Here is an 11,777-nt window from a genome sequence, read left to right as displayed (position 1 = left end):
ACCGGTTGCGCCACTGGAGCTTATAAAGGCCCTTTACCACATCAGTAAATGTCACAAATGTGAAATCACTTCCAGAGCGTACTGTGTCTTTATGCACGGCTACTTCCACGAGGAGGCTACTCTCTGCTCACAGGTAGGGCAAAGAGAGCATACAGATTGTTCTAACCTTACAGTATATGTTCTTCAAATCAGTCTGCCTACTGTACTTTTATTTATAATTCTATACACAAGTTGCTAATGCTAAAGTTTTTTCATCAAAGGGTATCTGTGAAGAATAGAGACAGAGTTAAAAGATGTAAACCTTAATTCAGTACAAGCCCAGTTGGACTATGTTTGGGTGACAAGCAACAGAGATGCATCACTATAACTCAGTGACAGATTCTATTTACTCTTATTCATGTAGAATAATCTCACATTTAAACCTTTTATATTGCTGTGCCACTTCCTCACACCATCAACAATTAAAGCTTCAGTGCTGCAGGTGAGGCTCGAACTTACAAACAAGCAAGCAGACATAAATGTTTCTTACAGTGTCGTGCCAAATGTGTAAACAAAATGCTAATGTATTTGGTTTTGGATGTGAGCGCTTCTGATTTTAATCAGCAGCTTTGCAGTGAGAACAACAGGTATAGAGTGTTAAATTGAGCATCTCATAAATTGAGCTTGTTGTGTTTTAAAATGCCCACCAGATGGCAATCCAGGGCCAATCATTCAAGTTGAGCCCACCTGGTATTAGAGTACAACATGACTGCTGGTGCATTGCTCCAGTGGCGCAGTCAGTCAGCGCACAGTGCTTATAAGACAGTAGTGACCTGCTGAGGTTGTGAGTTTGAACCTCACCTGGAGCAGTGAAGCTTTAATTGTTGGTGGCATGAAGAAGTGGAGCAACAATATAAAAATGTTAAATGTGAACTTAAAGGCTCAAACTCACAACTACAGTATCACCACTGTCTTATAAGAAATGCGTGCTGACCGACTGCGCCACTGGAGCTTAGCAACTGGCTACTTGTGATGATGACATGATGTTTAGAGGGAAGTAGGCCAGAAAATTTAAGTTAACTCAGATGCATTTTAAAGTTTAAAATCTGTGTTACCTCCAGCAAAAGCAAGAATGATGTTTAGTAGCACAACAAAGTGACAGAGATCGACCACAGCTGGCTGGGGTGTTACACACACACTCACTTTTTGTCTCTTAAATCAGTATAGTCTACAGTTATTATTTTAGGGTATATACAATTGATGTTTTAAGCATCTAGTCATCCCTAGATGACTCTTCCCTTTTCTTATATTGTGGATGGTGGTTTTCATTATTCATAATTTAGTGGCTTCAAGAAAGTATTGGACCACTTCCTGTTTAATACGGTTTAGTGTTGTAAATTTCATTTTAAATAGATAAAATTGCCCTTTTGCCTTCCAATCTACAATCAACCCATAGTGTCACAGTGAAGAAGAAAGTTTTGTAACTTCATTAAAAATCAAAAACTGAAATCTCTCTTTTGGAAAAGTTCAGAAACCAATTTCAGTACTTTGTAGAAGCTCCTTTGGCAGTGAGCAGTGCATGGTCCTTATAAGACATTACCCTGCAATGTGATGTTTGGAGTTCAAGTTCTGGAGCAGTAACAGTTCCATTTCTGGACATATCTTCTGGGAGCAGGCAATACACAGACATAAAAAATGAAAAACTGTTTATTGCATGGTAGCTAAAACGCTACCACATGAAAGAAAAAACACAAATTCCCCTTCATAACAGCTTATATGATGGAGCAAATTAACATATAAGTGTGTTCTTTTCAGATGTGACACAGGGTGAATACCAAAAAACCATCCAACTGTAAACGGCTGTGGTGTAAACTAAAGCTGCCAGAGTGGTACTTCAGTACAAACATATTTTACATGATTTTTGTCAAATTGTGAAAAGCTTTCTACAAAGGTTAATAAACAGGACCCATAATTCTTGGTATGAGAAGACAACAGGTAATTCCCACTTCCCTTAATTGAATACGCGATTCCCTCACTTGCATCTTTTCCTTGTGTCTTAGTCCCACCCATGTAAGATGTGAGGAAAAGATGCAAGAACAAAATGCGAGGAGAGAGGAATCAAGGAAACGCGTTCATACAGACATGAGATGTCCTTTCCTCTGATTCCTAATCTGAAGCTCTCAATCACCAACTGACTTCAGATAAAAGGGGCATCAGTCCATAAAAGACTTCTGTGAAGCATGCTCTTGTTTATCCTCATCATAGCTCCTCCAACTGCTCAATACTCAGAGCAGGAATAAGTGTTTTGGAACGTCCTTCAAGATGGTGGACCAGAACAATTTCGGGGTTAAGTGAGTTGCAAGGATCGATGAACAATCAAATAAGGGATTTGGGATTTACCCAATGTGTGTGTGTAGTTGTGTGTCAGCAAGGCACGTTTAAGCATTTCAGTCTAAATTCGTGGAGAGTTTTAACTCTAAGGACATCAAGTAAATGGACAAAACTGTTGGACATGTATAAAAAATTTACAAAAATCCCTCAACTCCTCCATTGCAGCGTCTCAGGGTTAATGTTCCTTTCGGCTACTGATGGGTGCTGTTAGTCAGTTTCACCACAGAAAGGAGGCTAATTAAATTTTTGGCAGGAAATAGTTGTTACAAAAAGTTGTACCTCCCCTGCAGTGCGACTGGTCATTGATTAGTCCAGCTAGAGATCAGTCACATAAATCTAGTGGTAATCCTTTTCAGGTCCTTGTCAAGTTTTGTTCCCATGCACGTGAATATTTTCAGTGAGGCTTTCCTGCATAGCCTTTATTCATAGTGGGTCTGTTGTATCTTTCCAGTACAGTACAACAAATACAGTAAACAGGTCCAAATAACATCCTGAAATATTGATTATTATTCCAGGATAAATGTTCCTGCTCATTCACAGGTTGCATGGCAGCTAAACATGCATTTTTTTTTGCTTCATTGGCATCCAATGTACAGAAATGTCATGACCAGTCCAGCTTCTGTGCACATCCAGAGAACATCCAGCTCACATTTCAAAGGCTGAGGTTCAGAGGAGGTGTGCGTTCAGGTCATACTTCTCGCAGAACTTGTCTGTGATCGGGATGCATGTGAGGTCCTCGCACCAGTCACACTTCACGGGGTAGACATAGAAGAGAACGGCCAAGGCAGAGAACAGACCTAGGAAGACCATCAGGAAGACACAGATCTGGACCCGCTTCCGATACATATCGGAACGGCCAAAGCTGTAGAGAAAAAAATTAACTGTTATCCATTTCACCAGGGAGTTAAAAAAGCAAGTTGGACAGTTGAACACGCCTATATGCTGTAGGGCATGATTCATTGTCTAGCTCATTTTTTTCTATGTAACTATCTAAAAACAGAAAAGGCACAGCTATGAGCTTTCCTTGAAGTGATCTCAGAGCACCCAAGAACGAAAAGCATCCTCTCTCTTCACCTACCTGATGTATGGCAGGAAGGCAAAGGACAGAAAGAATCCTGACACAAAGCCACAGATGTGGGCAAAGTTGTCAATCCAAGGAAGCAAACCGAAGGAGAAGAAGAAGACTGAGATCGCCAGCAGCTTGGCAAACGCCCGCCATGGTCGCTCGAGGATCTGCCAGCTCTGAAACAGCTCCACAAACAGACAGGCCAGGATGCCAAACTGGCTGCCTGCAGGACCCACCTGAGAGAGCGAGAGGGATTAAAAAAAGGAAACAGTAGAGTACAAGATGCGAGTTGTTTACACAGAGAAAAAGTTAGACAGTGTCACTAACATCCATGACTGTCTAATGTCTTTCAAATCATCAGAAAAGTAGTTCTGGTGTTACTTTAAATTTTGTAATAAAAGCAACCCAGTTAATCAATTAGAGCCTAAACAATCTCAACACAGATTCACAGGCTTGAACTCTCAACCTCGGCATGGCTCTACAGGTCACTGTCTTATAAGTACCACACGCTGACCGATTGCGCCACTGGAGCAACACAGCACTAAAATAACACCCAAAAACTAATAATAAATGATTAAGTGATTAATTAAATGCTTCTATAAGATGCCATTTCTTGAATATAGCTTTATTTTGAGGGAGCCACTGCACCTCCGCTCTGTATGGCAGGAAGATGGCTGATGCCAAGTTGCCAGTGATGCCACTTAGCATGTAGATGATGGAGATTCTCAGCCAGCCAGCCAGTTTCTCTATGTCCCTCAGCACCGACATCTGGAACACCACTGACACCAGGCAATGCAGGATCCTACAGACAGACAGATAACTCATTTTTAGTGTTGACCCAAATCCACCTGATATTTAAGATTTTACTGTGATAACAGATTTGTGATTTAGGCACAGAAAACAGTTTTCATAGCTAGTAAATATATATTCGGAGATCGACAAAAAAGAAGTCAGTTCAGTCACCCAGCATGAAGAAAGAGAGACAGCCAGAGTCGTGAAAACTGGTCTGGGATCTCTGGGTTGAGGAAGGGAAGCAAACCACACACATCATCCATGCAAGCCACCTGTAGGAGAGGGAGAAAGTCAGGAGAACAGATCAGAACAGTCCAAAGTCTTCTCAAATCATTTATAACTGAGTCTAAAGTGTGTCTTAACCAGACAAACTCTGAATCAACCAACTACAGGCTGCTGCTGTAAACAAACACATTACACAGAAACTAAAATTCTGCAGCTTACAAGTCTTAACATAACAAGGCTCCTAACCGGCTAACTAGCTACATCTGCTTGTGTGCTTGGATCAAAGTGAAGAGCCAATGGTAGCACTGTTAGCTGGCTGTTGTTGGCTAGACTGAAGGCTCGAACTCACAACCTCAGCAAGTTACTGTGTTATAAGTACTGTGCGCTGACCGATTGTAATGATGATGTGATATATAGAAGGCCAAAAAAACTAAGTTAGCGGCATTTTAAAGTTTAAGGAATCTGGGATCTCTGGCCTGGACTGAGTAAGTTAAGCAAACCACACACATCATCCATGCAAACCATGTGGAGGAGAGGAAGACAGTCAGGAGAACAACAGATCAGATCAGTCCAAAGTTTTCTCAATTCATTCTATCTCTATAGGCTCCAGTGATGCAGTTGGTCAGCGCACAGTACTTATAAGACAGTAACTTGCAGAGTCATGCTGAGGTTGTGAGTTTGAGCCTCACCTGGAGCAGTAAAGCTGTAATTGTTGGTGGTATGAGGAAGTGGCACAGCAATATAAAAGCTTTAAATGTGAGATTATTCTACATGAATAAGAGAAATAGAATCTGTCACTGAGTTAGTGATGCATCTCTGTTGCTTGTCACCCAAACATAGTCCAACTGGGCTTGTACTGAATTAAGGTTTACATCTTTTAACTTTGTCTCTATTCTTCACAGATACCCTTTGATGAAAAAACTTTAGCATTAGCAACTTGTGTATAGAATTATAAATAAAAGTACAGTAGGCAGACTGATTTGAAGAACATATACTGTAAGGTTAGAACAATCTGTGTGCTCTCTTTGCCCTACCTGTGAGCAGAGAGTAGCCTCCTCGTGGAAGTAGCCGTGCATAAAGTCACAGTACTCTCTGGAAGTGATTTCACATCTGTGACATGAAACACATCGTTAGCTTCATTAGCAACAACTCACAGAAAAACAAAAATTCAGAAATGAATAATTATTTAAAAAGTATGTATTTAGGACTTTCTCTATCATGTGTGGTCTAAGAGAATTTAATTTGTCTCGGTTTAAGTATTTTCACTGGTGTATAACTGTACACACTGTGTCATACCCTTTGAAATACAAATTGAGCTGACATTGAGCGAGGGGGCGGGGACATTTAGACATTTAACACTGCTACATCTGCAAGAATGGTAATTACCGGTAACAGATGTACAAAATCTATGCTGGCTAAGCCCTGGTGGTTAAAGGTAAGACAAGTCAAACCCTTCCCCTGACTCCTGTGGTGTTCAGTTCCATTGATCTTTACCGTCCTTTGGTTCCAATGCAGCAGGGCCGGCCTGTGATGGTGCAGTCTATGTGGGGGAGGTTGGTGTGATTCCCAGAGTTGTACCTTGTACAAACCTACAGATTATAACCACAGGAAAATATGGTGTTTTGCAGAAAGTCAAACCATGCTGCTCCAGGTGAGGCTCGAACTCACAACCTCAGCATTACTCTGCAGATTACTGTCTTATAAGTACTGCACGCTGACCGGTTGCGCCACTGGAGCTTATAAATCACTTCCTTCACACCAATATATTGAAATGAAACCTGTATCACAAATTATTTTTGCTCCAGTAGATCATCTAGAGTCTAGACTAATATAAATTAGCTCATGATAATGCTGTTGCTATTATTGTATACACATGGCTCACATTTCAGTTAAACATGCATGCAGGACAGTTTAAGACCTAAACGATGTTCTCACCTCCAAACATGAACATGAACTGTCAACACGTAAAGTAAAAAAAATCAGAATTGTGCATCAAGGCCTGTAGTGTATATGCAGCCTAACAGTGTAAATGTAATTGTACTCACTGGCCACTTGGTGATGTCATCAGGCCACTCATGGGGTGAAACAGAGGCTGGCTCCAGGCAAATCCTGCAAGAGCAAACGTTAGAGAAAAAAAGAGTGAATATTTCTGTCTCCTATAAAATCAATTTAACCCCAACAATCATGGGTGGAGCCAAGGGGTGGCACCGGTCACCCCCAGAATCTGATTGGCCACCCATCCAAAATTTTCTAGATCGGTCTCTGCCAACAATACAGTCCACACACAGAGGAAAGTGGTGTCTGTTAAATATTTACAAACCTGTGTCAGCAGGCTGTTGCTCTTGCCTAAATTATGACTGCTACATTAATGATAGAAAACTACTGTTCTGTGGGTATACCATTAAAACACAAGGGTAAACATCATGCAAACAGATATCCTTCTTTGTTACCTGGGGTCCTGATGGCAGACTGAGCCATGTTGGCGCAGTTCACCATTGAGATAAGGGGCACTAGGGTGCTGAGGCCACTTCACCCACACTGCCAGGGTACTCTGCAGGACAACACAAACACAAGTAGTTACACTTTTTTTTATGCACACATATTTTAGTTTGTACAGTGGCTTCTTCAAATAAACTGCACAGTCAGGTGCTGTGCTTTTGTCAGCATGGCACTCAACACTCCGGTTTTACTGACCGAACACTCCTCTTGTAAAGTCTGCAGGCAGCCGGAGCGGTCGTTGCGCACACAGCAGCCTGACTCTCTCTCTCTTGCTCTCTTCTCCTGCATTAGTTTGTGGATTTCTTCGTCTTGTCGCATGCATGGGGAAAACTTTGCTCCCAGATGGATTAGTGCCTCCTGCAGGACAGTGGGGGTGACATTACAGCTTGATGAGGCTGTGGATCTAAACCAGTGGTTCACAAGCTTTTTTGTACCTGACCTTATATCTGTTACTTTTATCAGTTGTTAATGTTTGAATTTTAGTGTTTATTTTAATATTAGCTAGACCACTACAGATTGAAGTATTCCCATTTTGACCATACTTAACAACCAAGTAAAGCACAGTCATAGATAGACGGTTGTAAATGGAAAACAGAAAAATACTTACTGAGCTTGGTCCCACCCAGAAGTTTTCTTGTTGCACAAACTTAACATTTTCATTAACTCCTTTGTTCCTCAACACCTTAAAAAAAGCATTACTAGTATCACTCCATCCATTTTCAGCGGAAAATCAACATAAATTCAACCACAGACCAATCTAAAGATTATAAAGCGTAAAACATACTTACAGAATCAACTGTTTCACGTTGTGAGAAGCCCACAGGGGCAATGCCATAGATAGTGACAACCAGAATGGTGATAAGCAAATGGACAAATGTGATCCAGTAAGTAAAAAAAGGCCTAAACAGGAGAGGAGGACAATTTCAGGCTCTGCTGGCTGAGGACAGTTATCCTCCAAGGAAAAACAGAATCAGTTATAATACCTGTGATCATCCATGTCCTCAATCTGCCTTTTGACAAAGCTGTCAATGCGCTTGCGGTACGTCCTGTTTGTGAGACGGCCGACCATGCCAAGTCCATATGGCCTCTTTTCTCGGGCAAACAGCTTCTTAATAGGAACAGCAATCCTTTGTCCCCGCTGCTGATGGCCACTGATGCTCACCACCTCCTGTTTCAGTCGGACTTTAGGCTGGACCAGAGAGCCGTCTTTCGCCTTCCGCCATCCTCGCTCCAAAGGCCTGGATGGAGGGAGAACAACAAAAAAGCAGAGGAAACAAAACTAGCATTTTAGATGGAGAATTTTTATAGTCAGGGCTTGAAATTAAAATACAGTACATAAGACAATGTCTTCAGTACTGTGAAAGTTGTGTTGACAGTCTCATCTCACATGCAGCAGAGGTTCATATGCACATATGAAAAACACTGTCAAAAAATAGAAACCCACAGCAAGAGGTGACTCCTCTCCAGTGCATTCTTATCCAGCGCACTTCCTGTGAGCTCACTCTCATCCAGCTGTTTGAGGGCAGCCTCTGACGGTGTCTCGAAAACCTCATCCATGTAGCTGGACGAGTCATCCTGCAGGCCATCCTAGAAAGATGACATCTAAGTAAGTAGGAATTTACAGCTGAAATACTCAGAATACATTCTGTTTGAAACAGGAGGGCAAAGGCATGACAAGAACCAATACTTATATAGTATGTATGGTACTGTAAGAACAAGGTGTTTAGAATCAATCAATAAGCTAATCATCTTGTTAATTTTGCCTTTGGATTGAGCTGAAAAGCTTCACTGTAAAAACATGTTGTGATTTAGGTTTGCATTAGTTTTATACATTTCTATACCTGAATTCTGACAGCAACACAACATACAGTAAAAGAAAATTACTATTGTTAATTCAAGTGAGAATAAAAGAAGAGTTGGCCTGGCAGTGTGTGGAAATGTGTCCATTGCTCACTCTGGTGAAGAAGGATGTGTCCAGCTCATCAGCGAAGTCCACAGTGTCATCTTCAAAGAAACTAGGAGGGATGAAACTCCGTCTGCGATGTCGCCCAGTGGTGCTATCGCCTAACGTCTGGCCCTAACCAACAGGAAAAGACACCGAAACATCATCATCATCATGCATCATCTGCTGGTGACACCCTCACTGCTCCACACATAGTAGATACTCTCAGTGAACATGCATTCATCCCTTTATATGTGTATGTATAGCCTGTGGATTGCATAAACAGCCATCTATCCTCTACTGTAACATCAGTATATAAGCATCTCATCCAAAATAAGCGGATCTCATGTTTTACATAATATGCCTACAGACACATGAATACACAGACATGGATCTAAGTATGCAGATCAACTGAAACCCATACATCCACAAGTGCAGAAAACAGGGAAACAGACTGCAACAGATTTTTCTAGACTTGATTCACAAAAACACAATATAATGGAGATAAAAGTGCATGTGCATGAAAACTCACAGTTTTAAGTATGTAAATTAGAGGCGGGCTATGCTCCTAGCTGTTTGAAGCCAAAAAATGTGAAGCATTCATATATCCAGAGCTCAATCTCCTTTGTAGAGAAAAAGACCACAATCTGTTACAGAGTGAAGATAGTGATCTCCTCCATAATGAAGTACAAATGGCTTTGTAGTGCAACCATTCAGTAGTATTACTGAGGAACAGTTATAGAGGCAGTAGCTTGTCTGAAGTCTGAAGCAGATTTTGCAACGCACAGATTATTTCTTTATTGAATATTTTTTGAAAATAAATTCCACTGTATAAACCAAAATCCACAAGCACCTTCATTAGTGCTGCTGCAGCCTTGAGACTCATAACTGCGACAGACTCTCGTTTGCGTCGTCGAGGCAACCGGTTAAGGGCGGAGCGGGAGCTGGAAAAGGAGCAGAGGGAAGCGGTGCCTGGCGTGATGGGAGTTTGCGGGACACTGAAGCCGTCTACCTCATCCACCATGCGGAAGGCACGACCCCGAGCCAGGGGGTCTACAATCTGCACACACACGCAAACACACACAGTACTATTCATACTCAAGCCACATACAACTACACAGACAGTGAAAGCGTACAGCAGGAACAGCAGGGAGGCACACTATTTGCTGCTTGCATATAAGGCCTATGCTAGCATGTGATAAGCTAAAAGAGAATTTATAGAAAAAAGAAAAAAACCTTTAACAAATCAGCATTTCAAATGTCCAGTGTGTTAGAATCAGTTTGAGCTGCCAGTTACTATTAGATCATATCTCAGCACAAAACAAAACACTACTAACTAAGCTAAGTAAACAAGCTGTCTTGTAAAACCTTTTGTTTTATAGAAACAATTTGGGAAGTTGTTACTATACAGTGTTGCTGAATTATTGTAATACATATTAAAACACCTCAAAATCATGCCCCACTTAAGGTACCTCTCAATAAAAAATGACAAGAGGCAATACACTCCAGTTCGTGTCATGTTGTGTTGATATTTATCACCCAAACAAACTGGTGAGAGTTGCTCACATGAAATTACTGAGAGGGTGCAGTTTTCTTACTTACATACTGTACCTTTCATATACTAATCAGAAATGCAGTGACCAAAACTGATTTTAATGTAATATTTGAATCAGATTGCAGAAAGAATTACACATTGATACTATTATTGCTTATTACTCTCATTATCCTAACAGTATAGGAGTGGTTGTAATGACCGTCTAGTAACACTGACTTTCACTGGGCAGATATTGAATAAATTAGAAACTTCTGACATGGAATATTTAAAGATAAATCTCCAGTCGAACCCTGGGCACGATGATAAAGCAAAGAGGTAAAGCAAGCACCTGAAAATCTCCAATCAAAAGAATACAGTGCAAAAGAATGAGGGAAAAATGTGACGGAGGACAAGGTGAATAATCACCCCATCTCTTCCTCCATCCATCCCTCATGACACTGGCCTACCCTCTGCATGTTGTGGTGGCGGTGACTGGGGTGGTGGGGTGGGAGGTACAGAGGAGGAGGGGTCTCAGTGCTGGCCAAGGAAATGTTGTCTTGGCTCTGCAGCTCCATCTCCCTCATCACCTGTGCCTTGAGACCGCCATAAAGATGGCTGCAGTGCTGCAGGCTCTTCTTCCTCCATCGCTGGGTGCTGTCACTGTCCTTGCTCACCCCGAACCAGTCAGCTGTACCCCTGGAGAGAGGACGGACTCTGGTTAGTAAACAAGTGAAAACAGAATATTCTGTTTGTTTGATTTAGGACATGACAGAGTACAAGAAACAGGTACTCTAGCAATTTACAATAAAAGTGAAGTGAAGGTTTTGCCTCATATTATTATTTTGTTCAAAGCCTGAAACTATCATAATAGGACATGGAGCTTAGTACATGGAGCAAGTAATTAGGATAAAACTAAACAGTACAACCTAATAGGCTATGACTCAAAAACCATGTACAGTCAGTGACAGTAGTGCAAATAATAACCAGAAGATTGGCAGACGGTCAGCATCACCAGGGGTGCTGGTGATGAGGTGCATAATAGCTTATGAGATGCACATGGACAGTAGTGCAAATGACCAACAGCAGGAGATTTACATATAATATAACAAGAAGGGGGAATGTATTGGGTTTGTGCAAACAGCAGAGGTAGTCTGGGGGTGGGACACTGGCTCTCCTCAGTTTGCAGAGGAAGTAGAGGCGTGTTTGAGCTTTCTTGGCCAGTGATGTGGTGGTGTTGGTCCAAGAGAGGTCTTCAGAGATGTGCACCCCCAGGAACTTGGTGCTGTTCACCCTCTCTTCTACAGCACCGTCGATGGTCAGTGGTGGATACTTTAGAGGTTTTCTCCTGA

General features: G+C 41.6%; 1 protein-coding gene and 1 non-coding gene across 4 annotated transcripts in view; both read right to left on the bottom strand.

Annotated features, from left to right (window-relative positions):
* Positions 1-1,651: 1,651 nt before the first annotated feature.
* Positions 1,652-11,777, bottom strand: part of rhbdf1b (rhomboid 5 homolog 1b (Drosophila)) — a 30,072-nt gene continuing 19,946 nt past the window's right edge. For 2 of the 3 annotated variants that reach the window (XM_020615944.1, XM_020615945.1), the window contains 16 exons: positions 10,896-11,124; positions 9,748-9,954; positions 8,907-9,029; positions 8,397-8,539; positions 7,936-8,190; positions 7,741-7,852; positions 7,560-7,634; positions 7,148-7,309; positions 6,904-7,004; positions 6,499-6,562; positions 5,948-6,042; positions 5,488-5,563; positions 4,400-4,500; positions 4,085-4,238; positions 3,449-3,672; positions 1,653-3,232 (listed from right to left, as the gene is read on the bottom strand). In XM_020615944.1, coding sequence (XP_020471600.1) covers positions 3,037-3,232; positions 3,449-3,672; positions 4,085-4,238; positions 4,400-4,500; positions 5,488-5,563; positions 5,948-6,042; positions 6,499-6,562; positions 6,904-7,004; positions 7,148-7,309; positions 7,560-7,634; positions 7,741-7,852; positions 7,936-8,190; positions 8,397-8,539; positions 8,907-9,029; positions 9,748-9,954; positions 10,896-11,124 — 2,317 coding nt within the window. In that variant the 3' untranslated portion in view covers positions 1,653-3,036. Of the gene's footprint in view, positions 3,233-3,448; positions 3,673-4,084; positions 4,239-4,399; positions 4,501-5,487; positions 5,564-5,947; positions 6,043-6,498; positions 6,563-6,903; positions 7,005-7,147; positions 7,310-7,559; positions 7,635-7,740; positions 7,853-7,935; positions 8,191-8,396; positions 8,540-8,906; positions 9,030-9,747; positions 9,955-10,895; positions 11,125-11,777 lie in introns of all 3 variants that reach the window. The other variant, XM_020615943.1, reaches the window with a different exon arrangement.
* trnai-uau (transfer RNA isoleucine (anticodon UAU)) lies at positions 6,097-6,190 on the bottom strand. Its single transcript has 2 exons — positions 6,153-6,190; positions 6,097-6,132 (listed from the first exon to the last, which is right to left on the bottom strand). It is a non-coding gene; the product is annotated as a tRNA-Ile (tRNA).

This window comes from Monopterus albus, unplaced genomic scaffold (assembly GCF_001952655.1).
Source record: "Monopterus albus unplaced genomic scaffold, M_albus_1.0 scaffold171.1, whole genome shotgun sequence".
Classification (NCBI taxonomy): domain Eukaryota; kingdom Metazoa; phylum Chordata; class Actinopteri; order Synbranchiformes; family Synbranchidae; genus Monopterus; species Monopterus albus.
The sequence above is the reverse complement of the archived record's forward strand: the minus strand, read 5'-3'. Positions and strand labels throughout refer to the sequence as shown.